This window comes from Callorhinus ursinus, unplaced genomic scaffold (assembly GCF_003265705.2).
Source record: "Callorhinus ursinus isolate GAN/ISIS: 27379988/994484 unplaced genomic scaffold, GSC_fseal_2.0 scaffold27, whole genome shotgun sequence".
Taxonomy (NCBI): domain Eukaryota; kingdom Metazoa; phylum Chordata; class Mammalia; order Carnivora; family Otariidae; genus Callorhinus; species Callorhinus ursinus.
Genome location: NW_027397089.1, coordinates 20,876,430 through 20,902,415, shown reverse-complemented (window position 1 = coordinate 20,902,415; position 25,986 = coordinate 20,876,430). Strand labels below are relative to the sequence as shown.

Sequence of the window (25,986 nt, the reverse complement as noted above, 5' to 3'; positions counted from 1 at the left end):
GCCAACAATTAATTCTTGTCTTTTTCATAACAGCCATTCTAACAGGTATGAGGTGATAATTCTCCACTTTTCTTCTTGTAACGGATTTCTACTTTCATACCACTGTGGTCAGAAAAAAAGCCTGATATGATTTCAGTCTTCTTAAATTTATTAAGACTTGTTTGTGGACTAACATATGACCTATATTGGAGAATGTTTCATATACACTTGAGAAAAATGTGTATTCTGGTACTATTGGATGGAGTGTTTTTAAATGTTCCTTAAGTCCACCTGGCCTATCAGGTAATAAGGCCAATGTTTCCTTATTGATTTTCTGCCTAGGTGATCTACCTGTTTAAAGTGGGATATTGAAGCCCCCTACTATTGTTGCATTGCTTTCTATTTCTCTCTTCAAATCTGTTAATATTGGCTTTACGTCATTTAGGCACTATGATGTTGAGTGTATGAATATTTACAAAGTTATATCCTCTTACTGGACTACCCCCATTATCATTATATAATAAACCTTCTTTTCTCGTTACAGTCTGTGGCTTAAAGTCTATTCTGTGTGATAGCAGTATAGCTATCCCTACTTCCTTTTGGTTTCCATTCACATGTAACATATCTTTTCATCCCCTCACTTTCAGAGTGTGTGTTCTCTTAAAGTGGTCTTGTATTTTTACCCATTCAGCCACTCAACATGTTTCCATTAAAGAATTTAGTCCAGGGGCGCCTGGGTGGCTCACTCATTAAGCATCTGCCTTTGGCTCAGGTCATATTCCCAGGGTCCTGGGATCAAGCCCCACATCAGGCTCCCTGCTCGGCAAGAAGCCTGCTTCTCCCTCTCCCACTCCCCCTGCTTGCGTTCCCTCTCTCACTGTGTCTCTCTCTGTCAAATAAATAAATAAAAGAATTTAGTCCATTTCTATATAGTTATTGATAGGTATAGACCTAATATTGTCATTTAGTTCATTGTTTTCTGGCTGTTTTGTATTCTATTTGTTCCTTTGTTCTTCTCTTGCTCTGTGATTTGAATTTCTGTAGTAGTATGCTTAGATTCCTATTAATCTTTTCTATATATACAGATTTTTTGCTTTTGGTTATTACCAGGAGGCTTACATTAGACATTGATACCAGCAGGGTTCAGTGCGGAGGAAACAATCAGAAACACCCGTGTCCCAATATTCCCCTGTAGGAAATCTATTTCCCTGAAAGTAGCCTGAGGTCAGGCTTCTAATTTAGCAGACAACCAGGGGCTGACAGCAACCCTCCCAGGAGACCAGGGAAGTCTGCAGATACCACCTCCGCCTTTTCTCTCTAGCCTAATCCAAATCTCCAGTATCTCCACACAATCAGCTTATACACACATCTGATGCCCCAGCTTTTACAAATGCTACCCAAAGGAAGGGCCCTGGATCACCTGTCTCTGAAAGCCAATGGGGCTTGCATTCATAATTTGCACAGGACTGTAGCAATGAAGTAGTTCTTAAAAATGGTAAAATAGCAACCTCTTCAGTGGCTGTATACCTGGGTCCAGTGCAGAGGGAGCAGGCAAAAATGTCCATCTCTGAGTCTCTCCCTGGAAGGCCCCTAACTATATACTTTCCCAGTTACTGCGTGGGGGATCCAGCTTCCAATCAACCTACATCTAGGTGCTGTGATCCTACCCTTTGGAACACCTGACAAATCTTGGCACAACCTCAATTACTGGGAGCCACTAAGAATAAAGAAAGCAGTTTGGGCAATCACAAAAATCTGAGAGAAAACCAAGAACTCAGGCCAGGCTGTTAATAAGGTTCATCTCCTACAGAATACCATTCCATCAAGACTGGGAAAGGAGCTTTTTTATCTAATGCATAGAAACCAACAAAAAGAGTCAAGAAAAATGAAGAAACAAAAGAACATGTTCCAAACAAAAGAGCAAGATAAAACTTCAGAAACAGACTTTAATGAAACAAAGATACATGATTTACTTGATAAAGAGTTCAAAATAACAGTCATAAAGATGCTCACCAAGGTGAGCAGAACAATGCATGAACAAAGTGAGAATTTCAACAAAGAGACAGAAAATATAGAAAAGCACCAAAAAAATCAAAGAGGGAAAGAACACAAACCAAACTGAAAAATTCAATAAAGAGGTTCAACAGACTAGATCAAGTGGAAGAAAGTATCAGCAAATTCAAAGACTGGGCAATAGAAGTCATCCAAAGAAGCAAAAAGCAAAAAGAATAAATATGAAGATAGCTTAAGGGACTTTTAGGAGACCATGAAGTAGACCACCACTCACATGACAAGGGTCCCAGAAAGAGAGGATAAAGCAAAAGGGACTGAAAGTTTACTGAAAGAAAATGTCCCAAAAATGCCCTAACCTGGGGAAAGAAATAGATATCCAGATATAACCCACAAACTTTCAAATAAGATGAATCCCCAAAAAACCCTTATCAAGACACACTGTAATTCAAGTATCAAAAGTTAAAGACAAAAAGAGTATCTTAAAAGCAACAGGAGAAATAGAACTTGTTTCACACAACTGAATCCCTGTAAGACCATCAGTATATTTTTCAGCAGGAACTTTGGAGGCCAGAGGGGGGTGGCAAAATATACTCAAAGTGCCAAGGTAGGAGGGTGGCAACTGCCAACCAAGAATACTCTACCCAGCAAAGCTGTCTGAATGGAAAGAGAAATAAAGAATTTGAGACAAGGAAAAGCTGAAGGAGTTAATCACTACTAGATCAGCCTCACAAGAATTGTTAAGGGGACTTCCCCAAGCTGAAACAAAAGAGTGCTAATTACTAAACAAGAAAACATGAAAGTATAAATCTTATTCATAAAAAGCTAAATATATGGTTAAATTCAGAATACTCTAATTATGTAATACTGGTGGGTAAATCACTTACAAATCTAGTATGAAGGTTAAAAAATTATAGTAAAAACAACTATAATGTATTAATGGAGAAACAAGGTAAAAAGATGTAAACTGTGACATCAGAAACGTTAAATGTGGGAGGCAGAGTAAAAACTATAAAGCTTAAGATGCATTCAAAGTTGTTATTAGCTTAAAATACTGTTATAAATATGTTTTTTATAATAACCCTAAATGGGATTTTTACCTTGATACTGCTGTGTGTCTCATGTTTATGGATAATTAGTTTTCCTGAATTTTTAGAAGAAGGTGGTGTTCAAGGTAGTTTTTCTAACTTTACAAAATTCACTCTTCTGTTGTTTTCATGTAATGTTAAACAACATGGTAGTTTCCTTTCTGAGAACTCCCAGCTGTTATCTGAACCTTCTCTTTTCTTCCTCTTTTGACCCTCTAATTTTCCCTGTTCTGCTCAATTTTGATGCTACTATTGTATTCAATTTTGTTTCCATTCAGTGTAGAACCCTGTGCTGGTAGAGATCTCTAGCAGCTTCATTTCAAGAATTATTTGGAGCCAAATTGTTCTATCCTGTCTTTACAATGAACACACTGTACTTGGTCGATACTGGACTGGGCAAACCGCCCCCCCCACCTCATTTCAGCTGCTGCTCTTAATATAGTCCACCACATTGTCTAGTAAATAGTTGAGGCTATTTTGGAGGTCTCCTGCTTTTAAGTTCTATGAAACACCCTACTCAACTCTCTCTGCATACTTTTGCACAAACAGTAATACTAGGGAGGTCTTGTAGCTGTTAGTGGTCTGCTCTTCTCTGCTTTTATTTCTGGATGCCTGAGGTTAGTTTTATGGTATGTTTTTGGATTTGCTATCTAGTTTCATTAGTTTTTGTATGAGTCTTCCGAGGAAGTAAAAAAAAAAAAAAATGATATGGCCAGATTTACTTCCTACCATCCCTCTTAAAGCCAAATTTGAAATTCAAAGCAATTATGTTTTATATTCAACATATATTTATTACTTCTCTTGACTTATTTCTACTTATTTTTAAACCACCTTGTTGTCTTTTCATTCTTTTTTAAAACAAGGCAAAAAAATACTCCAACTCCATAATTACAAAATCTTTATTTTAATAAATGCTTTAAATCTTCAATGATTTTCAATACTTCTAAATGCTTCCTGATTCACAGTTCAGATAACTCACAAATGTTTACACTTGGAAAAAATTCCTTCAACTACCTAAGACTCTGTTTCTGCTGAGACCTTAAGAATGAGACCACCAGAAACCAAAATAATTAAACACAAGAACATAAAAAAATAGTGCCGTTAAAAATCTGAACATGATCTGACTAGAAAATCCATGTTTATGTATTATAACTTTGTTTTCCTTGAATATTGGTGTGCAGCATGCATTCAGATTTTTTCCTAGTCCTGGGGTCAGCAAACTATGGCCCACTGACTTATCATATGTTTTGTAAATAAAGTTTTACTAAAACACAGCTGTGCCCGTTCCCTTATGTATTATCTGCAGCTGCTTTCACACCTCAACAGCAGAGGTTAAGTAGTTGCAACAGAGATCTTATGACCCACAAAGCCTAAAATATTTACTATCTGGCCCTCTCCTAGTCTAGAGATGTATCAAATGAGCTACCCTGAGCAGCACCTGGGGGCTCTATGGATAGTTCTGAGTAGGATGACTGTTGTGCTAGGTAGGTGTCCAGCACACTGCGGGATGTTTAGCGTCTCTGGCCCCCCATAAACTAAAGCCAAAATGTCAGCAGTACTCCCACTCCTCGTTAACCAAAACTTCCCACACTCTGGGAGAGAGGAGAAATACAATCCCTGTTTAAGAATCACTAAAGAACTAATTAGCTCAGAGTAAAGAAAAAGAAAATACAGTCGGTAAATTCTAAATCCTACCAAGACAGATGAAAATGTAGTTACCTTCTTTTAAGAGCAAACTAAAAGTCTACTCTTCTTCCTCTTTGACAGCCAAAAATACATTAATTTCTTCTTAATAAAGTTAGGCTTTATAATTTGATTATGATATCAAAACACCATGATGTTTACTTAAAATTTAAAATTAAATTTATGAGGACAGCTTACCTATTTGTTCCGTCCAGATTTGATTTGTGGATGAAATTGAGTTTTGCATCTGCCCAATAAAGCTTCTGTTCCTCATAATCCAAAGTCAGTCCATTTGGCCAGTAAATTTCAGTGTTTATTATAATGAAGCGACTTGAACCATCCATTCCAGCACGTTCTATCTTTGGTACTTCTCCCCAGTCTGTCCAATACATGAACCTAAAAACCATATAAACAAATAAACCCATGATATAAAAGCAGGTTAACAGCCAAGTATTTTATAATTATCACGATTAGACAAAGAAAGCTCTCTCAGGAACATTAAAACTGAAACCCTTAGAAATTATCAAAATTTTAATAATCTACCTTTTTGTCACCACCATGGTAATAACTGATTTAGGCAAGCATCATCAAGCAAGCAAAAAACTATGTGATCAAAGTTTACTGAGAAAAAGGGTATTTACACTGTCTTAATGTATCTCCCCACAGATTATTTATTAAGGACAAAAGGGAAAATGGTATAAGCACATCATCTAAGTTAACATCATCGAGAGAGGGACCAAACTGGTGTCATGTATGTGGTGCACTGGGGCAAGGACAAACCATCTTTCATGCAGATTCTCTTACACAGTATTCCTGCCAAAAAATGTATAACCTGAACAAAATTATGAGGAAAGGGAGAAAACCAAATTGAGGAACATTCTAGAAAACAACTGGTCTTTGAAAATATCAGTGTCACAAAAGTCAAAGGATGGCCGAGAAACAATCTAGATTAGAGAGGAATAAAGAGACATGGCAACTATAGAGTGCATGATTCTGGACTGATCAGTTGAGGGAAATGCTATGAAGACATTATTGGGAAACCTGGCAAAATCTGAGGGACTGTCAAATTATATAACAGCTGTGTACTGATGTTAATTTCCTAAATATGATCACTATACTGCAGTTAGGGTATATAGGATTTCATAGTACCATTTTTGCTTCTATTCTACAAGTTTAAAAATTTTTTCAAAATAAAAAAAAATGGAAGTCTATTATTAATAGTCTCATACCAAAGGTAAAAACAAAATTTTCCTTGTTAAAGGTAAAACTCTTAGTGTGTTATATTTCATGGAGTAGGTTCCATGCCCAGTGTGGATCCTAATGCAGGACTCGAACTCACAACTGTGAGATCAAGACCTGAGCTGAGATCAAGAGTTGGATGTTTAACCAACTGAGCCAACCAGGTGCCCTAAAGACATATTTTTTAAAGGTAATGAGGGTGCTATGAACTAGATATTATGTACTCAATAAATGTGTTCACACACAATTGGAATTCAAGTAGAAATTTTACTCAAGAAGTTGGTGAAATGGTAATACTAAAATAATTCTACTTGTATAAATATATATTTCATATAAACTGCTTACTCAGTGAAATTATTGGAAGAGAATAGCAGGTAGGGAATAACATACTTCCTAGACACAAGGCATTGTGCTAATGGTTTTACATATACTATCTCACTTAGGCAGTGTCATGAAATATTATTTGTCCATCACCGTACATATTTCAGATGAAACAACTCAGTATATTGCTCAAAGTAACAGAGCTAATAAGTGCGGAAATTCAAACCTACATCCCCCGATTCCAAAGTCAATTCTTATGCCACAGGTCAGAGCCTTGATCTATAAGGAAGAGAAGGCAAAGTGTTCCCTAAAGAAGATAATGACTGGATATTGTCCAGAATGAGGAGCAGGGGAATGGTTAGATTTATGCAAGATAAAACTATATAAAAAAGCAAGGCAGACAATTTTAGACCATGTTAAAATTTTGGGTTTTTATTCTGAGAGCAACATAAAGACACTTGAAGACTTTTAAGATTGGAGGTGAAATGACTGGCTTTGTTTGGGGGAGTAGGGCAGCTGAGGAAGAAGAAACTGGCTACACTGTAGAAAAAGACTAGAGGAAAACTAAAAAGAATACACAGAGGCTCTCCTCTAAACCAAAGTAAAAACAGGAAAAGATGGTCAAAAATAATTAAAGTCTCTGAAACATGATCAAAGGATAAACAACAAAATGAAAAACATTTACTAAAGAAAATGAACTCTCAGGAGGAAATGTGATAATTCAGCCATAAGGTACTCACACCACCACCCACGCTGCTAGGTTTATGGCACAAAAGCGCTACCCCAAGCAGATGTGGCAGACCCTAAAGATTGGCAGCTACATGGCCCTGCAAGAGGATGCTGACTTTATTTGAAGTAATGGAAAAATCTATATGCCCAGGAATGTTGTCAAAAGTAAGAATGCTCTCAGAACACCTGGGTGGCTCAGTTGGTTAAGTTGCTGCTTTCGGCTCAGGTCATGATCCCAGGGTCCTGGGATCGAGCCCCATGTCAGGGAGCCTGCTTCTCCCTCTCCCTCTGCCTGCCTCCCTGCCTACTTATGCTCGCTCTCTGTCAAATAAATAAATAAAATCTTTAAAAAAAAAAATAAGAGTGCTCTCCATGGCAAACAATCAGGGAGGGCTATTATCCCAAGCAATACTGGTCCAAAAAGTATAAATGTAATGTAGGTAAATTTTAATTTTTTTGACAAATAAAAGACTTTACACTGGCTACTTCACAAAAGAAGATACATGAATAGCCATTTGGCAGATAAAAAGATGCTCAATTTCATTAATCATCAAGGAAATTGGAACTATAGTAACAAAAAATAAAATATAAATAAATAAAACCTTAGTAATATACCAACTCCACACTCACTAAGAAAGGCTGACATTTAAAAGACTAACAATACTAAGTGTTGGTGACGAGCAACTGGAACTCTCGTACACCACTAGTTTAATCACTTTGGAAAATAGTTTGGCAGTTTCTTATAAAGTTAAATGTACATTTAACTCTGTGAATCAGCAATTTCACTTTTAGGTATCTATCCAAGAGAAATAAAAACATATCCACTCAACAACTACACATGCAAATTCACAGAAACTTTATTCATAACAGCTAAAAATTAGAAACAACACAAATATCCATTAATAGGATGATATACAAACTCTGGTATATTTATACAATGGAATACTACTTAGAAATACAAAAAAAGTAACTATTCTTACATTCAACAAGGATGAATTTTTAAAATTAGCCTGAACAAAAGAAGCCAGACTCAAGAGAGTAGTGACTTCATGACTCTATTATATGAAGTTCTAGATTCAGCAAAACTAGTCTATAGTGATAGAAATCAGATCATTAGTTACTAGGGTAGAAACAGAGGTTGACGTGAAAGGGACTAGAACAGCTTCCTGGAGTGAGGTGATGGAAAATTTGGGGGGAGTAATGGTAGACAAATACATTTATCAAAACATCAAACTATAAATATAAAAATATGCATATTTCTGCATATAAGTTGTATCTCAATAAAGTTGCCTAAACACAAATAAGAAACAAGAGACAATTTTTAAAAGCTAATTCAAAAGTACCTTCTTTTCTGTAGAAGCCTTTCCTAGCTTGCCCAGTGTTTCTCCCTCCTAGGTGCTCCTACAGCATGTTTCACTGTGCTATAGTACTTATCACACTTCGTATATCAATTATGAAGAACTCATATGGACTGAACATCAGCAGTTTGCACACTATCAAGATGGATACAGCAGTAAGTGGTGTTGTCTATTCTGTATAATATAATTTAGATAGGTCTCACAATTGTCATTAACCTAAGCATTAAACTTATAAATTAAGAATCCAGTGTCTAGTTTATGGTGAAATAAAAAGTTAATAAAATTATTTAGCTCAACAAGAATTTTAGTACTAAGATTATGTACATGCTGCTGCTTATCAAAGCTAATAGGTAACTCTCATATTACTTAACAGTAAAAAAATAGATCAGGTCATGTTACTTCAAGGATAAAGGCTTCAAATACAAAGAGGGGAACAGACATTTGTTAAGATGAGAATCTGATTAAAGTTTAGAATTTTTAAGTGAATTTTGCAGATATTTTCATTTGTTCAAATATTTAAAATGCAAAATAAATGTTATCTATAAATACTAAAATTTCCCTGTTATTTAACATTTAAATTAAAAACTCATTACAAATTTAATATAGAAAGGGAATGAGGCACAGGAAGTAGAAAAACAGAGAAGTGTTTTATAAATTGCCAAGATATTATTCAATTTTTTAAAATGTACTAAGTACCTATTAGGAGCTAAGCATCATCCTTGACATAATACAAAAATAAGCAAGGCAAAACAATTGCCCCTATGAAAACTGCATCCCAAGTAAGGAGTGATAAATGTAGCATGAGATGTATGAACAGGGTGCTATAAGAGTACAAGGAAGTGATACCCAATCAAGCTAGTAAATGTTAAACGAGTTGTCAATAAAAGCTTACCAGAAGAACAATACTTTTATTTAGGCAGTTGCCAAAATGAGAAACAGCATTCCAGGAAGAAGACATAGCATATGCAAAAGACATCAGAAGTCATGACACGTTCAAGAACCAGCAAGAAGATCAGCAGAGCTGCAGCATATAGTGTATTTGCCGTGGGGGACACCAGGCAAAAAAAGAAGTCCCACAGAAGGGACCTATTCTGCTGTACAAAGAACTTGAACTGTATAACCTACAGGTGGTGAGAAGGGACTTCAGACTGTAAGCAGAAAAGTAAAATGGTTAAGATTATCCTTTTAATTACTGGTGATAACACTGAGGGACTGGCTAGAGGGGGAAGGAATTAGAGAAAGAAAATTAAAGCACAAAACTTCTGAAATATTCCAAATGAGAACTAATGAAGACAAAAGTTGAAAGATGGATCAGTGTGAGAGAAGAAAGATAAACGAGAGAGAGAGTAGGATGGCTCTCAAGAGTTGGCAAATGTGAATGAGTCCATGTTGGTGTCATTCAACAAAATATGGAATACAGACAGTTTAGGGGGCAACATGATGACTTCAGATAAGGATGAAATGACTATCTTCAACTCATTGTTTTTCCTTATATATCCAAAGAACCAGTCAATCGAGTAAAAGAAAAACTAGTGTAAAAACTAAGGGAAAGTAGGATAGAAAAGGTAAATAAAATTAAAAGGATGTTAACAGTCAAAAAAAGTTGGACTACAGTAACAGGGCAAAAGAAACTGCAATAAAAAGCTGCATGTGAAACCAAACCAGCCCCAAAGTATAAGAGTCATTAGGAACATAATGGGACAGATACATGGTGAAATTTTACAACCAGTGGGAAAAAAAATTCTAATGAGAGTGAAAAGAAAAGATATCATGCAAAATTCACGCATCCTTCCTCTTCCTGATCCCTGAGCCAGTTCCATCTTACACTGGTTAAGTAAACTGGGCTTTTACATGAAGAGGAGATTGGAGATTTCAAGGATATGTTTCCTGATAGAACTATAAAGAAAAAATGAACTGTGACGAAGTCTGCTATAACTCCACACTTCCCCTCTACTTGATTATTTGTGTTGGTATCATATTTCAATAATAAGTGATGATTAATAAGACAGTGAAAGCATTCATTTTAGAGGATTCATCTTTAAAGAAAATGTACAGTAATCATTCTATTGAGGGACAAGAAAGAACATGGAGATGGCTTTGCTGTGACAATATCCATCATAACAGAATTCTACATGTATAAACTGGTTATCCCAGAGAAAATTAGATTGCTAAGAATGATCCTTAAACGCCCAGTTTAGGTGATTAATTTTTAAAAGTTAGTGGACATAATACAAAGAATATATTTAACTCAGAAATAACACTGTATACCACTACTAGAAGATAAAGCTTATAAACCTGGGAATAAACAACATACTAAATCAATTTAGTTCCCTACTATTATCAAAGAAATTGCTAGCTATAGTACAGGCATACCTTGTTAGATTACATTTTGCGGATATCATGTTTTTTACAAAATGAAGGTTTGTGACAACACTGCATCAAGAAAGTCTACTGGAACCATCTTCCAACAGAATCTGCTCACTTCATGTCTCTGTGTCACATTTAGGTAATTCTCCCAATATTTCAACTTTCCATCATTATTATATTTGTTATGGTGATCTGTGATCAGTGATTATGACTGGCTCAAAGTTCAAATGATGATTAGTGTTTTTTTAGCAACAAAGTATTTAATTAAGGTACATATACAGTTGGTTTAGACATAACACCACTGCACACTTAACTGACTAGAGGATAGTGTAAATATAACTTTATATGCATTGGGAAAAGTTCCCTTGATTCACTTCATTGTGATATTCACTTTATTGCTGTCATCTGGAACCCCCAATTATCTCCAAATTATGCATTTTCCCAAATTGCTGTTATCTACGATCCTCTTTCTGAAGAAATCTTCTTCAGAAAGAAGTCTTCAGAAAGAAGAACTTCAGAAAGAAGTCTTCAGAAAGAAGAACTCTTCTTCAGAAGAGTTCAAACAACTGCTCAGCTAGAAAATGCCAACCTGAAATAGCTCCCCAAATAAAACTGAGTACTCTCTCCTTTGTTCCCCCACTGTACAGATTTCTATAGCAATACTTATAAAGCTTTACTGCAACAATATTTCCGTAAATTTAAAACTGGTTTATACCTAATCTATTTTTAGATAGTTAAATTAGTCTATCTATTTAGTAGAGAGTCTACTAATATAACTTGTCTATTCTATACATCGTAGGTGATGCATTTTGAGCTCCTCTAAATATAATAATGATGATATATTAACTGTCTGGAATGCCTCTCTCCTCCTTCTATACTTTCAAAATATCCTGATTCTTCAGAAGAGTTCAAATGTCACCACACCTTGGTGAAGCATTTCATAACACCCTCAAGCACACTCTCCTCTGTACATTTCAAATAATACAATATTAGGACTGTTTACACATTTCCCACCTCTTCTTATTCCAGGTCCTTGTTTTATTTATTGTTGTACCCTCTATCCTAAAACAATCTCATATAATGGCAAGTGTATTTACAGTCAGCATTCAAATGCTTAGTAATGGTCTGTACTCACCTGCTCTTGGGCCATTCTGTGTGTATTATTACAGAGCACATAGCCTTAAAAAATAAAGGCAGAATTTTATTTTAATGAATATCATTATTCTTCTACTATGCTCCAGTAACAAGCTGTTTGCTATTCCTTTAATGTGCAATGGCATGAGAGTCTGGCACATAGTGTTCCTACTGACTAAAAGCTATTACCTTGTCTCCCTGGAAAACAACTGCTCAGCTAGAAAATGCCAACCTGAAATAGCTCCCCAAATAAAACTGAGTACTCTCTCCTTTGTTCCCCCACTGTACAGATTTCTATAGCAATACTTATAAAGCTTTACTGCAACAATATTTCCGTAAATTTAAAACTGGTTTATACCTAATCTATTTTTAGATAGTTAAATTAGTCTATCTATTTAGTAGAGAGTCTACTAATATAACTTGTCTATTCTATACACGTTTTGCTACTAGGCCACCTCAGAGGGTATACGAGAACATCCCATCACCCAAAGCTAGAAGCTCTACATAGATAGCCTCACTGACTTTTTCTTAATGGTCTGGTAGAGACAATTTCTTTTTTCAAGATAAAATTATTTCAGTCATGCCTTTAATTACTGTCTGATATATTACAGGAATCCGGAAATTAGTTTTTGAGGAGAATCTTGCCGTTACCACCCTTGAGTATTTCCTCAGTTCACTTCTAAAGCTCATCTTTTTTTTGTTGTTGTTAGTCACCATACATTACCTCATTAGTTTTTGATGTAGTGTTCCATGATTCATTGTTTGCATATAACACCCAATGCTCCATTCAATACGTGCCCTCCTTAATACCCATCACCAGGCTAAACCATCCCCACATCCCCCCACCCCTCTAAAACACTCAGTTTGTTTCTAAGAGTCCACAGTCTCTCATGGTTCATCTCCCCCTCCGATCCCCCCCTTTCATTTTTCCCTTCTTACTTTTTTTTTTTAACATATAATGTATTATTTGTTTCAGAGGTACAGGTCTGTGATTCAGCAGTCTTACACAATTCACAGCGTTCACCATAGCACATACCCTCCCCAATGTCTATCACCCAGCCACCCCATCCCTCCCACCCCCCCACCACTCCAGCAACCCTCAGTTTGTTTCCTGAGATTAAGAATTCCTCATATCAGTGAGGTCATATGATACTTGTCTTTCTCTGATTAACTCATTTCACTTAGCATAATACCCTCTAGTTCCATCCACGTCGTTGCAAATAGCAAGATTTCATTCCTTTTGATGGCTGCATAATATTCCACTGCACACACACACACACACACACACACACACACACACACACACACCCCACATCTTCTTTATCCATTCATCTGTCGATGAACATCTTGGCTCTTTCCATAGTTTGGCTATTGTGGACATTGCTGCTATAAACACTGGGGTGAACGTACCCCTTCGGATCACTACATTTGTATCTTTGGGGTAAATACCCAGTAGTGCAATTGCTGGGTCGTAGGGTAGCTCTATTTTCAACTTTTTGAGGGACCTCCATACTGTTTGCCAGAGTGGCTGCACCAGCTTGCATTCCCACCAACAGTGTAGGAGAGTTCCCCTTTCTCCGCATCCTCACCAACATCTGTCGTTTCCTGACTTGTTAATTTTAGCCATTCTGACTGGTGTAAGGTGGTATCTCATTGAGGTTTTGATTTGGATTTCCCTGATGCTGAGCGATGTTGAGCACTTTTTCATGTGTCTGTTGGCCATTTGGATGTCTTCTTTGGAAAAATATCTGTTCCTGTCTTCTGCCCATTTCTTGACTGGATTACTCTTTGGGTATTGAGTTTGATAAGTTCTTTATAGATTCTGGATACTAGCCCTTTATCTGATACATCATATGGAAATGTCTTCTCCCATTCTGTCAGTTGTCTTTTGGTTTTGTTGACTGTTTCCTTTGCTGTGCAAATGAAGTCCCAATAGTTCATTTCTGCCCTTGGTTCCATGGCCTTTGGCGATGTCTCTAGGAAGAAGTTGCTGTAGCTGAGGTTGAAGAGGTTGCTGCCTGTGTTCTCCTCTAGGATTTTGATGGATTCCTGTCTCACACTGAGGTCTTTCGTCCATTTTGGGAGTCTATTTTTGTGTGTGGTGTAAGGAAATGGTCCAGTTTCATTCTTCTGCATGTGGCTGTCCAATTTCTGAACACCATTTGTTAAAGAGACTGTCTTTTTTCCATTGGACATTCTTTCCTGCTTTGTCGAAGATTAGTTAACCATAGAGTTGAGGGTCCATTTCTGGGCTCTCTATTCTGTTCCATTGATCCATGTGTCTGTTTTTGTGCCAGTACCATACTGTCTTGATGATGACAGCTTTGTAATAGAGCTTGAAGTCTGGAATTGGGATGCCACCAGCTTTGCTTTTCTTTTTCAACATTCCTCTGGCTATTCGGGGTCTTTTCTGGTTCCATACAAATTTTAGGATTATTTGTTCCATTTCTTTGAAAAAAGTGGATGGTATTTTGATAGGGATTGTATTAAATGTGTAGACTGCTCTAGGTAGCATTGACATTTTCACAATATTTCTTCTTCCAATCCATGAGCGTGGAACATTTTTCCATTTCTTTGTGTCTTCCTCAATTTCTTTCAAGAGTATTCTATAGTTTTCTGAGTACAGATTCTTTGCCTCTTTGGTTAGATTTATTCCTAGGTATCTTATGGTTTTGGGTGCAATTGTAAATGAGATCGACTCCTTAATTTCTCTTTCTTCTGTCTTGTTGTTGGTGTATAGGAATGCCACTGATTTCTGTGCATTGATTTTATATCCTGCCACTTCACTGAATTCCTGTATGAGTTCTAGCAGTTATGGGGTGGAGTCTTTTGGGTTTTCCACATAAAGTATCATATTGTCTGCAAAGAGTGAGAGTTTGACTTCTTTGCCGATTCGGGTGCCTTTTATTTTTTTGTTGTCTGATTGCTGTGGCTAGGACCCCTAGTACTATGTTGAATAGCAGTGGTGATAGTGGGCATCCCTGCCGTGTTCCTGACCTTGGGGGAAAAGCTCTCAGTTTTTCCCCATTTCTCAAGCTCATCTTACCTGCTTTTATTATATTGTACTTTGCCCTGATACAGCAGGAACAAATGCCAAAGACATTTGTCACTGTGGGTATTATAGCAGCTTTCTTATGAGGACTAATGGGGGTAGAAATAGGTTTCATTATCAGGAGTAAATATGATTTCTCAGAGAATGACGTCTACCTAAAGAACATTAACCCTTAAAATTAGTATTTTCTTTTTTAGATTGGCTTACATTATTCCTGGGGCCCATTCCAGTTACAAAATTTATAGTTAACTGTCTTCCTTTATATCCACCATCATACCTCATTCACTTTTTCAACACTAAAAAGGGGGAAAAATAGAAACAATACACAAATCACAGCAAAGATATCCACAGGTCCTATGATCATGCACTCACAAAATGTCTGCTGTGGATACCTGGCATTTTAGGGAGCCATAGAGTGTCTCATCTACCTTCCTGTGTTCAAAGAATCCTCTGCTTCATGAGGCAGAGGCACGTCCTGAAAGCACAAGCTATTTGCTTTCTAAATCTCCCTTGCAGTCGGGACAGGGGGCATAATATTTGGGTTTTGCCTGTCAGACAAACCGAGAAAAAGAGAAAGTGGAGGCAGAAGAGAAGGAAGCAACAGCAGAGAAGCAGCAGCAAGGACCACAAGCAACCCATGCTGGTGAGGTTGGGGGCAATAGCAAAGGCTCATTAACGCCTGGTTCTTCTACGATTTAGGAAATTTTATGAGTAACCCAATAACCTCTTTAAAAATACTTTTTCTGTTTAAACCACAGAGGTTTCTATTACTTAAAACTATGAACACTAACATGCATTTTTAGATCCAATACCATCCAAAAGCATCACTTTAAAAGTTTAGATGGTCACTTCAACTCTTCTACCAACAAAGCCTCTTATGTTAGAAGTCCCCCCATCCCAACATCTTACAAATGGCATGTTCAAAAGTTTCACAGCTCTTCCCTCAATCTACTGGGACTCCTCTCCTAAGGGCCAATGTCAACATTCATAAGAATGACTGGCAGAGAACTATCAGGCAAATTACATCCTGAACCTTCCATCTGTACACTTATCTAAAACATTATCTTGATGAAAACTGATATAAAGGGAACACTCTGTGACAGACAGAAAAGCCAACTTAACATTAAAATTTGGTATTTATGTCACCATAAACAATGAAATAATGAGGTGTAAAAGAAAGAAAACTCAACTAACCTGTCTGATTTACTCACACTTTCATAATTTCAAAACCCAATAATCATTAATACATAATGACCATGACATAACCAGTTCTTGAATATTCAGAAACTAGAATTATAAATATAATTAACAATTATGCTATGGTCTGAAAGTCTAGTCACCCCCAAAACCCATATGTTGAAATCTCACCTCCCAATGTAATGGTATTAGGAGGTAGGGATTCTGGGGGTGATTAGGTCATAAGGGTGGAGCCTTCATGAATGGGATTACTGCCCTTATTAAAAAGGCCCAAGAAAGCTCCCTTATCCTTTTCTACCTTGTGAGGTTTCAGTGAAAAACAGCCATGGAGGAAGCAGGCCTTCACCAGACACCCAATCTGTCAGCACCCTGAGCTTGGGTTTTCCAATCTCCAGAATAAATTTCTGCTGTTTATAAGCCACCAGCAATGGTATTTTGTTGTAGAAGCCTGAATGGACTAATACAAGTTTTCTTTAGCACAGTGTTTCTTAGGCTGTGCTCCCCGCTCCACACACAAACACAGTAATAACAATAATACTAGTGATGATGATGATGATGCCAATTTTCAGTCATGGCAGCATTTGGGAAGGACTTCAGAAACTCTTAAAAATATCAGCAACTTGGGCTCTTCCATCAGAGATTCTCATTAAATGGGTCTGGGTTGGGACCCACACATCAATATTGTCTAAAACCTCCTTGACCTTCTGACTGGCACCGGCTGTTGGCACGTTCCATTGCAGCGCAGCCCTTGTGGCATCCGAGCCCACGGTGTCGGGCCCCAGGGAGGATCTGGGCATGCTGGTGGAGAGAGGTGCAAGAGGCAAGGACGATGGCTTTGGGAAAGCAGAATATGCTGCCATCAACTCCATGGTGGATCAGATCAACTCCTGTCTGGACCACCTAGAGGACAAGAACCACCACCTCCATGTCTGCCTTCAGGAGCTGCTTGAGTCCAACTGGTAGACATGCCTTGGGTTCCAGCAGCAGCTTGGGGAGGTCCCTAGAAATGCCAGGCCCTAGGCTCTGGGAGCCACCAACCAGCCCCAACCCTGCCTCCCTGGGTTAGGCTCTGGCCTGGACACGTACCATGGCTTAGATACTTTCCCAAGGGCTGGCCTTACAGGTTCCCTGGTGGGTCTGCCTGCCTGGGCCACCCTCCTGGTACTGCCCTTGGTGTGCCTGGGCCAGGCCCCACTGCCTAGCATCCTCTCCTGGGGTTAGGTGTAGGCCTGCGAACCAGCCACCCTGCTTGCCTGCCCAATTCCAGGGCACTTCCCCACCCTGCTCGGACATTAACAGGTGGACAACAAAACAAACAGTATTTTTTCTTTAATTAAAAAAATAAAAGCTCCTCCAAGAATTCTAACTCACTTAATGTCTAGAAAGAGTGAAGAGGGATCTGACTTCCTGAAGTATCTGTTTATCCATAGCACTCTTTTACAGTGATGTTAATATATTTAACTCACTAACCGGCTGGCCCTAAATATTATTTAATAAGTAGCTCTTAAAGCTATGGAAGATTATATAAGGAGGCAAAGCACCAAATAAATTATTTCCCACACAAGTCTTCCATATTTCCCTCAAAAGTTTTATAACTTGAGAAATGGGATTTTTAGACTTCACAATTACTGCTTAAATTGTACTAAGTATAAATATCCAAAGATATGTAAGGATGAAAATAGATTTTCAAATTGTTATTACAAATTTCCAAACTTTTAGATTCCAATTCTTTACATATAAAAATATTTACTGGCAACCCTCAATGGAGTTTTAAGTTTGCTTATTCATTGAAGATCTTACACACACGAGAGTCTCATTTTACTTATAGGATATGAACAAGTGAATACAATAAATATCCCTTTAGAGATCTTATTCTCAGTTTAGAACATGCTGTCAAAATGCTTTAAAAAAAGGCACGTTAAGTTACCTATGATTTTCATAAAAATATATACAATATAGTCACTTTGACATTGTATTACTTTGACACTGGGTGACTTGCATCTACCCTTAGCTATGCTAACTAAAGTGTGAAAAAGATCACAAAACTAACATTTTTTAAAATAATTATAATTTTTTGTTTTGTACTTCAGTAGGTCCAGTCAAGTAGGAGATCAATATTTAAGAAGCCAACATGGGCCGCCTGGGTGGCTCAGTCGGTTAAGCGGCTGCTTTTGGCTCAGGTAGTGATCCTAGGGTCCTGGGATCAAGCCCCGCATTGGGCTCTCTGCTCAGTGGGGAGCCTGCTTCTCCCTCTCTCTCTGCGGCCTCTGCCTACTTGTGCTCTCTCTCTCTCTGTCAAATGAATAAAATCTTAAAAAAAATTAAAATTAAAAAAAAGAAGCCTTTAACAAAACTGCATTACTCAAAAAGCAATTAACAATTCTGAGATTTCACCAGGGAAAATTGGTATACTTCCAAGTGTTTAAACACTCATGAAAATAAAAGTCATCACTTATTACTCTCTTTTTCAAATCCACACAGATCAAGCAGAGAAAAGTCTGCAACCTTAATCAGACACCCACTGTAGACAGACACACCCTAAAGCCAACCCACTCTTTGTGGAGGTCGGGAAGACATTAAGACTCTTTGAGAATATTACTGAGTCCATTTCTTTCTGAGACTCCAAAAATCAGGGTGAAATATGATCTAGAAGATCTCCAGTCTTCTGATAATGGTGCTAATTTTAGAGCTACCTAGATACTATCTAGGGTCAAAAGGCAAGAATAAGTTACTTCTAATTTCACCCTGGAGTCAAACAAGTCAAAGAAAAAACTTTAAGGTAACCACAGAAGAAACAAGACAGAAACAGTTATTTAATACTTATTTTTTAAAACATCAGAAACATATATTTTACTTTTTTATTTATATATTTTTTAAAGATTTTATTTATTTGTTTGACAGAAGAGATAGAGCAGGAACACAAGCAGGGGTAGTGGGAGAGGGAGAGGCAGGCTTCCTGCCGAGCAGGGAGCCCGATGTGGGGCTCGATCCCAGGACCCTGGGATCATGACCTGAGCCGAGGCAGACGCTTAACTACTGAGCCACCCAGGTGCCCCAGAAACGTATATTTTAAATAGGTTCATTTCACAAAGATTTAGTTTGCAAAAGAACACAAAGCAATGGGTAAGATATTAATTTGTTAATAAATTCTATATAAACACCACTTAAAAAGCTGAACAGTATGTTTCAATAGGCATTCATTAATCTACCAGAGATGGGAAGCATGTAGAAAAGAAGGACAAAATCATCTGAAAGCTACACAATAAAACTTTTTCCTTCAGTTGAAATAAATGACAAAAAGAAAATGGGAGCAGACTACGAATTAATTTCTAATCCAACTCTCAAAATTTATCAAATTGGAAATCTAGTATATATTTTTAAAACTCATGGTGGGAGGTTCTTTTAGAGTCTCACTCTACTTCACATCTCCAAAAGTAAAGAATTTAATATGATGTATGGTGCAAGCAAGGAGGCAACCAGTATGAAGAACAAATTGTACTGATACTACTGTATTGCTTAGCTTGTATAGTAGGCATACCATTGTTCATTATGTAATTCTTTTTATCTTTTTTGTAGGTATGAAATGTAAGTTTATGAGTGTTTAAAATATACAAAAAAACTAAACCATATGGGGTGCCTGAGTGGCTCAGTTGGTTAAGGGTCTGCCTTCGGCTCAGGTCATGATCCTGGGGTCCTGGGATCAAGCCCCACATTGGGCTCCCTGCTCAGCAGGGAGTCTCCTTGTCACTCTCCCTCCGCACCTCCCCGCTGCTCGTGCTCTCTCTCTCTTTCTCAAATAAATAAATAAGATCTTAAAAAAAAAAAAGCTGAAACAAAAAAGGAGAAGCAGCAAGCTGAACATACTTAACGCTTCTGAGTATTAGAAACAGCGCAATATATGAAATCGTACAGAAAAGAAATTGTAAATATTGGGGAATGGAGAGGGCAAAAAAAACTTATAAAATCTGTTTTTGGCAAAATGACAGACTAGAAGCCCAGAGAAACCTTCCTATTAAAGAGCACCTAAAAAATGACAGATAAAAGTATAAAAATATTTTAAATGCATGTCTGTACCCATAAAAATTAAAGCAAATATTCTGAGCACAGAAAACATAGAAAGGAAAAATTGAGAAAAGTAATCTAGTGTTGAAGGAGAGATGGTCTCTATAATCTATACAAGGTAGCCCCCTTAGATGAGAGAATACACATAATGCCAGAAACCCCAACTTAAACACTCTCAATGGGTAAGCTAAAAGGAAAACACACACACACACATACACGGAAACAGTAGAAATACCTGACTATAATAAAGACATAATTAATGAACATGAAGATAATTCTGGATAATCTCTAGTGCTAAATACACAAAGAAATGGATTCATGAAAGAGAGGTTAAAAGAGTAAGGAAAACAAATGTCTAGTTAAGAGTTCTATAAGAAAAGAAAAATGATGTAAAAGCAATATTTTAGGAGAGTTTTCTAGAACTGATGAAAGACATCAGTCCATAGAATCAAGAAACCAAATACCAATTAGCATAATAAAAATCTAGATAAATTTTTTTAAAACTAGATAAATCACACTAAAACTGTAATCAGAGAGGAATGGTAATAATGGATAGTTTCAACAACAACAAAGAAAGCCATCAGACAACAGAATAATACCATTAACATGGCAAGAAAAAATATCTGTTGACCTGGAATTGTATCCTATACAAAAAAATTTAAAACAAAGGCAAAATAAAGGTAGATTCAGATAAACAAAGCCTGAGAGAGTCTGCCCCCAACAGGACTTCACTAAAGGAAATTCTAAAGATTTAGAAAAATTATCCCAGAGTTCTAACATGTAAGATAGAATGATAAATCTAAATTTTAAAAATAATGTCTTATGGGTTAGAAACAAGGAAGCAGAACCTAAACTCAAGATAATGATAATATATAAGCCAGGAAAGTAATAAACAGAGGTAAAGTATACTAAGAATTTCCTAAGTGTAGATATTAAAAATTCCCAGAATTTAAAAAATTTTTCCAAATAAGATATTTTTTTTATTCTCAAAAAGACTGCAAATTTGTAGAAGGGAAAAAATTGACAAAATATAATCAATAAGAAAGACAAGAAAGAAAAGAAATGGGCAGAACAAATAGAAGGAACTCAAAATAAGAAGTCAGATATGAGTACAGCTATATTAGCAATTACAATAAGCACAAGTTGTAAAAGGACTGAAAAAAGCTTCAGTAGAAGACACATTTTATTTTTTTTTGAAGATTTTATTTACTTATTTGAGAGAGAGAGAGCAAAAGCAGGGAGGAGGGGCAGAGGGAGAAGAAGAAGCAAACTCTCCCGCTGAGCAGGGACCCGATGCCAGGTTTAATCCCAGGACCGTGGGATCATGATCTGAGCCAAAGGCAGACACTTAACCAACTGAGCCACCCAGGTGCCCCTAGAAGATACATTTTTAATGATGGATTTAAAATCAAACCAAAAATTCCAACTATATGCTACTTAAAAAAGAAACACCTAGAAAATATAAACACACATAATGTAAAAAGATGGAACACTATATATGATGCAAAAATTTACAAGAAAGTGGATATAGCAAGTGATACCTAACAAAAAGGACTCTATGGCAAAATGCAGTAGTAGCAATAAAGTCACTAAATAATGGTATGAGGTACATCAGGAAGAAAATTCCTTATCTACCTGTATTTCAAAACACAGCCTCAATGCACATAAAGCAAAATAGGCATATATACAAAAAGAAATTGTCAAATTAATTACCAAGTGTAAGATTTTTTTAACGCACTTCTCTTAATAAATCAGACTTAAAAATCAGTTAGGAATCAGAAAATTTCAACAGTACAAACAAGTTTGATTTAATGGACACATCTAAAACACTGCATTCAAAAACCACAAAATATACAGTCTTTTCAGGCACACATGGAATATTTTTTTGAGGATTTTTTATTTTTTTCTTAGTAACTCCACACCCAAAGTGGGGTTTGAACTCACAACCCTGACAGCAAGAGCTGCATACTCCACTGACTGAGCGAGGCAGCCAGCCGCCCCAAATGGAGTATTTTTTAAATATAACCACACACTGGACCATAATGCAAATCTTAAGTATAGGACTAATACACATGTCGAAGAGTAAATGTAATTAATTAACCTTGAAATAATAACTAGGAAAAAAAATCCATATCTGTCTGTCTGGAAATTAAGATTCACATTTCTAAAAAATAAAACACAATTCAAAGAAATCTATTATATTATTACAGAAGTATTAGATGCAAATAATGAAACTTTGAAGTACAGGTAAAAAGAGTACTAAAGACATTTAAATTATTAAAAGCTAAAAGGATGAAAAGTAAAGAGCTAATCCAAAGAAACTATAAGAAAAATAAAGGGAGAAGAGATCCCCAAAGTATTAAAAAAAAAAAAAAGCACCACATAGAAAAGCATAGGAAAAACATGAGCTTACAAAACTATATCAAGACAAGTTTTTAGAAACCTGAATAAGATACAACTACTAATAAAATCAAGAGTAAATTTATCTCTCCCAGGTGGGAGAAAAAGGGAGGACATAGCCCACATACCTACTGGTAAACTCTCTAAAATTCTCAAAGACCAAAAAATTCTAATCTTAAGACAAAAATTACTGCACTGCACAGGAAAAGGAAACACTCCAAAACAGTAGAATGAACAGTCTTCTCAAGTACATATAGAATATTCACAAGAATATGGGCCATGCAACAAAGAACTGAAATCATATATAGTAAGTTCTCTGGCCACAAGAGAATTAGACTAGCCCCTGTAAGAGGACATTATCTACAAAATCCTAAAAATTTGGAAACTAACCAATATATTTCTATATACATATATGCAGTAAATGATTAACCTTGCCCTAGGAGAGGTCTGGTCTTTGCCCTCAGCCAGTGAGAGGTAATTTCTAAACCCCTGGACTATCTCATTGATAAGAGTCTTTTAGACTCTGTCTGAAGATAGTCTTTTTGTTTATCTGAGGCCATGAGCCACCTCAGATAGTCTAGGCCAACAATGTAATTTATAGTAGGAGCTTTGGGCCACTCAGTATTAAGTCCAATCTCTAGAGGGGCTAGAGACTAAAGTCAGTCAAGCAGGAAGTAATGACCTGGTTGGCATTACTCTGCATGTTGTCACACAGCGCGGGAGAAGTAAACGCTGTCCACACAACTAACTCCACTGGGAGAAGACAACTAGAAGCTCTGCATTTGGAACTCTAGTGGACCCTGTCCTGTGCACCTCTTTCCCTGGCTGATTTTTATTCATATTGAAATAAACCATAACTAGCATATTACAACTTTCAGTGAATTCTGAGAGTCCTAGTAAATTACTGAACCTAAAGTTAGTCCTGTGGACCCCCAATCTGCAACTGGTGTCAAAAGTGAGAGTGGTTTTAGGGAGGGGGACATGAGCAAAATAGGTGAAGGGGATTAAGAATTATAAACTTACAGTTAATAAATAAGTCAGTCACAGGGATGAAAAGTATAGCATAAGGAATATAATCCATAATACTGTAATAACTTTGTATGTCAACAGATGGTAACTACACTTATCACAGTAGGCATTTCAATAATGTATGTAATTGTTGAATCACTATGCTAAACACTTCAAACTATTATCATATTTTATGTCAACTACACTACAATTTAAAAAATAAGATCTGTAGGCTAAATTTAAAAGCTTTAGGAAGAACTGTATTTTTGGTGGGGGGAGAGAGTATTCATGGGGCGGGGGAATGGGGGAAGACTCAAAGAGAGATGGAGAGAGAATCTGCAGGCTCCATGCCCAGTGCGGAACTTGATGGGGGGGCGCAATCTCATGACCTGAGATCATGACCTGAGCGGAAATCAAGAGTCAGATGCTTAACCCACTGAGCCACCCAGGTACCCAAGTACTATATTTTTAAATAATATAATTATGGAATATAATTTTTAAAATGTTTCTGTCTAAAAAACCTAGAGTAGTTTATGTTTTACTAGCCATACCCTGACTTATATGCCTAAATTGAGAGAGCCTAAGTTGGTAACTTTACCCAGGGATTAATCAGCCCTCAGAATGGGGGCCATCTGCCCCCACCAAGCTGGGAAACACCACCCTCCATGCATAGAAGCAGCATATGGCAAGGCGCAGACTCCACTGCATTTATACTTGAATCTTCCTTTGGTATCTCTAGAATGATAATTGTAAACAACCTATGAAATGAATATGCTGTATACTATGAATTCTGCAAAGTGGCTCTGAATAATAAAGCTGATTTGACAGTGTTTAAAACACACACACACACACACACACATATGAGATACCACTGCATACATATAAGAATAGCTTAAAGGAAACTAACTGACAATTTCAAGTACTGGTGAGGATGCAAAGTTACTTGAGCTCCCATACACTGCTAGTGGGAACAAAAAATGGTATAGCCACTTTGGCAAAATTTCAGTTTCTTATAAAGTTAATTATAGTTACCACAGAACCCAGCAATCTGACTCCTGGGTATTTACCCAAGAGTAATGAAAGAGAAATAAAAACTTAGGTTCACACAAAAACCTGCATACAAATAGTTATAGCAGCTTTACTTTTAATTGTCCAAACTGGATACAACCCAAATGTTCTTGAACTAATGAACGGATAGACAAACTGTAATACATACTGCTCAGCCACAACAAAACTACTGATACACACAACATAGATAAACCTCAAACGTATTGTGCTGAGTCAAAAAAGCCAATCTCAAAAGGCTATACATACTGTATGATTCCATTCGTATGACATTCCAGAAAACTACAGAATAGAAAACAAGTTAACTTCAAGGAGCTGAGAGTGGGGGCAAGAAGGTAAGTACAAAAAAGCATAAGGAAATTTTGGGGGGTGATGGAACAGTTCTGTACCTCAACTGTGGTGCTGATATTGACAAAGAGTCTCTGACTGAACTCTAGCCAGGCTCCACTGAGTCGCTCAGCTAGGCCTCAACTTTGGCCAAAAAAGACTTGAACAAAATACTAACAGTTTCTAACAGCTCAAGGCTGCATCCCTAAGATGACCCTAGTCCCTGAGAAACTCACTGCTGCCAAAAGAATTTACTGTTTGTTCCAGCCAACACCTGAACACAGGGCCCCTGTCTGCCCGTCTCTGTGGGAGGAGAGGGGCCTCTGATAAGTGCCAGTTAGCCAACCCAGATGATTTCACATAGACCAATTTCCCCTTCCAGCTTTTTGTAATTTATCACTCCCCTGACTCTAATGAACCCCTGCTCACCCCCTCCCTACTCCCTCATTCTCCCTTTAAAATACTGAGTTACCCATGTACAAATCAAAGTAGAGTTCCATTTATGCCGTACTCTTTTCCATGTTGCAATAATATATTACTGATTAAAATCTGTTCTTACTGTTTTAACTAGGGTCCAGCTTTTTCATCTTTGGCGATACACAATTGTATGCATTTGTCAAAATTCATATTATCATACTCTGAAAAGGGTGAATTTTACCATATGTAAAATTATACCCCAATTAAACTAAGGAAAAAAAAAACCCACAGCAACCAACTTCTGAACCATCAGCGATAATTCACCTCATTAATATATAAAAGAAAAATCATATGGTCATCTGAAATGCAGAAAAGTCACAACAAACATCAATTCTAGAATTTTTGCTTATATCAACAACTAAATGCATACACCCTTTCTCTAAAGCAAAAATAGGCAAACTATGGTCAGGGGGTCAAATCCAACCCATGCCTTGCTTTTTGTATGACCCTAGCTAAAAAGGGTTTTTAAATTTTTAAAGGTTGTAGAAAG

General features: G+C 37.0%; 1 protein-coding gene and 1 pseudogene across 2 annotated transcripts in view; one reads left to right on the top strand and one right to left on the bottom strand.

The window, feature by feature from the left end:
• Window positions 1–25,986, bottom strand: part of LRP6 (LDL receptor related protein 6) — a 166,627-nt gene that overhangs the window by 96,536 nt on the left and 44,105 nt on the right. For both annotated transcript variants that reach the window (XM_025879866.2, XM_073877956.1), the window contains exon 3: window positions 4,959–5,156. In XM_025879866.2, coding sequence (XP_025735651.1) covers window positions 4,959–5,156 — 198 coding nt within the window. The remainder of the gene's footprint in view (window positions 1–4,958; window positions 5,157–25,986) is intronic.
• On the top strand, window positions 10,822–17,177 carry LOC112830012 (bublin coiled-coil protein pseudogene; annotated as a pseudogene).